Raw genomic sequence first — 3619 nt, 5'->3', positions numbered from 1 at the left:
CGCTCCCCCCTCCCGCATGAGCCCTTGATAGTTTATAAATGGGTATTTTGTCATACCTTGATGACTGGATTTTGAGGTAGTTCCTTCTGTTTTGCGTCCCAGGTGAGTGCCTGGCTCGCCTCGTCCCAGAGGCCCTAATGCAGGAGACTGGGCAGATGCTGCACCAGTTCAGGGAAAAGACCGAGCCACTACTGTTAGCAGCATGGATAACTGCCCACGGTCCCCAGGGATGGTGCAACACCACAAGGGGGTGGCTCTGAAGAACAGACTTGTTTCCTCACTCAAAGTTCAGGAGGCTAGGAGGCCAAATCCAGGGTGCAGGTTCTAGGGGGAGGTTTTACCTGGTCTGTTTCAGCTACGACGATTCCTGGTATACCTGAGCTTGTAGAGGCATTGCGCCTTAGTCTGTCCTCCTCATCCGTGTGTGTCTGTCTGTCTGTCTGTCTGTTCTGCTCTTCTTCTAACTCTAGGGGATCCGAGTCAAGATCCACCCTGTTCCCGAATTAACATCACAGAGAAAAGCCCCCAAGTTCCACACAGGTGTCAAACCCAAGCTGGGAGCCCTGGTGCAAAGGCTTAAATGCTGAGCTGCTAATAAATACGTCGGTAGTTCAAACCCAGCCGTCACTCCATGGGAGAAAGAGGAGGCAGTCTGTGTCCATGTGGATGACAACCTTGAGAGCCCCAGGGAAGCAGACTGCCGATCTCTCTCCTTAGAATCTTCCTGGTACCAGCAAAGGGCTTTACTGCTGCACACCTGGGGCGCCCACCTCCAGGTCCAGGGTTTCGGCAGGGGTCCTCACACTTTTTAAACAGGGGACCAGTTCACTGTCCCTCAGACCCATTGGAGGGCCGGACTATAGTTTAAAAAAAACCCAACTATGAACAAATTCCTATGCACACTCCACATCTTATTTTGAAGTAAAAAAAACAAACAGGGCAAAAACACCCCGGCGGGCCAATAAATGTCCTCAGCGGGCCGCATGTGGCTTATGGGCCGTAGTTTGAGGACGCCTCGTTTAGGGTTTCAGCACACACGTTTGGGGAGAGTTTGCCCTCACATCTGAGCAGCCTCCTTGCAAATTGCATCTGCAAAGGCGACTTCCCAGCCTTCTAACATGCTGGTGAGTGGGCAGGGAGTAGGTGACATGTTTAATTTCTAGTAGAGGGGCCAGGTGAGGCAAGGTGCTCAGCCAGGACTTGAGGGAGGAGAAGCCTCCCTTGAATCCTCCCTTTGGGGGAGAAGGCCCTTAAGGGACCAGGTTGGGCCAAGTGGCATTAGGGGAACTCCATCCACAGAGCCTGGACAGAGGGAGGGAGTGCACCTGGACTTCAGGGAGTGAGGCCTGCTCTTTGGAAACCCAGACTTGTCAGCACTGATCAACGCCTGTTTGTCTCCATCTGCCGGCCCTTAGGAAGAAGACAGGTGTTCAGGGCAGCTGGACCAGATAGCTGAAGACTTCAGCCTGGACTTGGAAGCCCTGCAGGGCAGCGTGTACTTCCAGGACCTGGGCCTGGGGGACACTTGTTCCAGCCTGCCCGGGGATGCCAGCGACAGCACCCCCAAGATGCAAGCTGGGGGAGATTCGCCCTTCTCCCGCTCAGTAGGGTCCCTGGTCCAGCAGGCGAGGAGACGCAGCTGGGAACGGTCTAGGAGCTGCTCTGAGAGCTGTCAGAGGTCAATCCCACTGCTACCTGCCGTCCAGGACACCCTCCCCCAGGACAAGTGGGCTGGAGCCCTCCGCCCCTGCAGCTGCACCCCCCCAGGGCTGTCTGCATGCTCAGAGGCCGGCCTGGAAGCCCCTCTTTCAGCACATGTGCACAGCTGCACACACAGAGCTCACATGGGCGTGCAAAGCCCTCACCCACACACTTGCACACTCTCGAGCCCACCATGCCATTGCCCATGCTGACCCGACAGGCTCACCAACTCACCCTGCCCACATGCATACACCCCCCTGAGCGTGGCTTGCACACCAGGTGCACAAACACAAGCAAATCACTGCTGTACCAGTGATACAGGCACCCGATGAAGGTGAGGGGTGCTTCAGCCCAGGTCCCCTCTCCTTCCACCCCCTAGCCTGGCTGAAAATGACAGGCTTGCCAGACAAATGGGGCTCCATGCCAAGCCCTGAACTAGGCACTCTGAAGTCACCCACACCCGTGCTGCACACCCCTGCCCGGGGGAGGGGGGCGGGCAGTGGGGGGCGGCAGGACCTGCTGAAGCCCCAGCCCTCTGCCTCCTCCCAGGCTCAGCCTCAAGGACTTTGCACCGGGGGAAGATGAGGGTCCCTCCCTCCCTCGGTCCCTGGCCAGCCTCGCTCTCAACCTGTCAGGAGGGGGCCTGCAGACCTGGACCCAAGGGTGCCCATCTGGGGACAAGAGCCCAGCAGAGCACCCAAGCACGGTGGGTGTCAGCCTCAGCTCCTCACACCTTTGGGGGTCAGGAGCAGGGGCTGCGGGGGGTGGGGGGGGGAGGGAAGGAGGTTGGGAGGAGCACACTGCTGGCACGGGAGTTCATCCTTGGGAACTCAGGCTTTAAGCTGTGGGGTTCGGGGGATTCTCCCCTGGGGGTCCCTGGCCATGACTGTAGCCCTGAGGCTGGGGTAGGGCAACAGGGCACATCTCCCCATCAGTGCCTGCGGGTTTGGGGGTCCGTGGAGGGGGCCTGTAGCTTGGAGGAATCCCTGTCTGTGTGTGGAGTCAGGGTGAGAAGCGGGGGTGGGGGGGTGCGGGGGTGGCTACATAGGGGGTTCCGGGCTGGGGAGGACTTGCTTCAGGTCTGGGCTCCGGGCCAGAGGCATGTGCTGGAGAAGGTGGCCCTTGGCTGGGGGTGGGGGTATCTTAGGCCATGAGCGTGCCCCTGGGGAAATTCCTGACCTGGGCTGCAGCCCTGGGGCTCCAGAGTAGAGGACCAGAAGCTCCATCGGCCAGGACTGCTGACCGCTGCTGAGGAGGCCTGAGTCTGGGGACCCTACCCCCAATCTGGGAGCTCACCATCCACCCCCAGGACAACCCCGTGTGTCAGAGCTGACCCGTGCCAGGAGGTTTTCAGTGGCGGATTTTTCTTGATAAGAAAAATTGCCAGGCCTTTCTTCTGAGGATGGACCCAAACTCCCAACTTTTTCGTCGGGAGCTCTGCAAGCAGTAACCAGTTGCACCAACCAAGAGACCCTCTCCCTCTCCCCACCCCTGCCCTCACCCTCTCAGTCTCACTACCCAGGGACCCTGTCAGGCAGGGTGGCGCCCCCACTGTGGGTCTCCCCAGACTGTAACTCTTTAAGGGAGTTGAGAGCCTCATCTTTCACCCTTGGAGCGGCTGGTGGACTCGAACTGCCGACCTGGCCAATGGCAGCCCAGGGCCCCACCACCAGGCCACCCATCCCACCTGAATGAGGTGCTCCTTTCCCACAGGACGGTGGCAGCCCTGAGAAGAGAGGGCGATCCAGGTCGGTGCCAGTGTCGTCTGAGGAGCTCAGCTCCCTGAAATGCCCTCAGGATTTGGAGGTGCCCCGTCTAGCTGCTCAAGGTGCCCACCCTGGAGGGTGGGGTGAGAGGGCGAGGCGGGGAGCCTAGAGATGCTGCTGGGAGAGAAGGGGGCTAGTGGAGGTCTGGGGGT

At 59.4% G+C, this 3619-nt stretch overlaps 1 protein-coding gene across 1 annotated transcript in view; it reads left to right on the top strand.

The window, feature by feature from the left end:
* LOC115869685 (rho guanine nucleotide exchange factor 18-like) overlaps positions 1–3619 on the top strand; it is a 60225-nt gene that overhangs the window by 41958 nt on the left and 14648 nt on the right. The window contains exons 3-4 of the mRNA XM_045290314.1: positions 1416–1678; positions 2251–2364. Coding sequence (XP_045146249.1) covers positions 1416–1678; positions 2251–2364 — 377 coding nt within the window. The remainder of the gene's footprint in view (positions 1–1415; positions 1679–2250; positions 2365–3619) is intronic.

This window comes from Echinops telfairi, unplaced genomic scaffold (assembly GCF_000313985.2).
Source record: "Echinops telfairi isolate 266 unplaced genomic scaffold, ASM31398v2 ScPeMD7_36;HRSCAF=134, whole genome shotgun sequence".
Taxonomy (NCBI): domain Eukaryota; kingdom Metazoa; phylum Chordata; class Mammalia; order Afrosoricida; family Tenrecidae; genus Echinops; species Echinops telfairi.
This window is presented reverse-complemented; position numbering and strand designations above follow the sequence as displayed.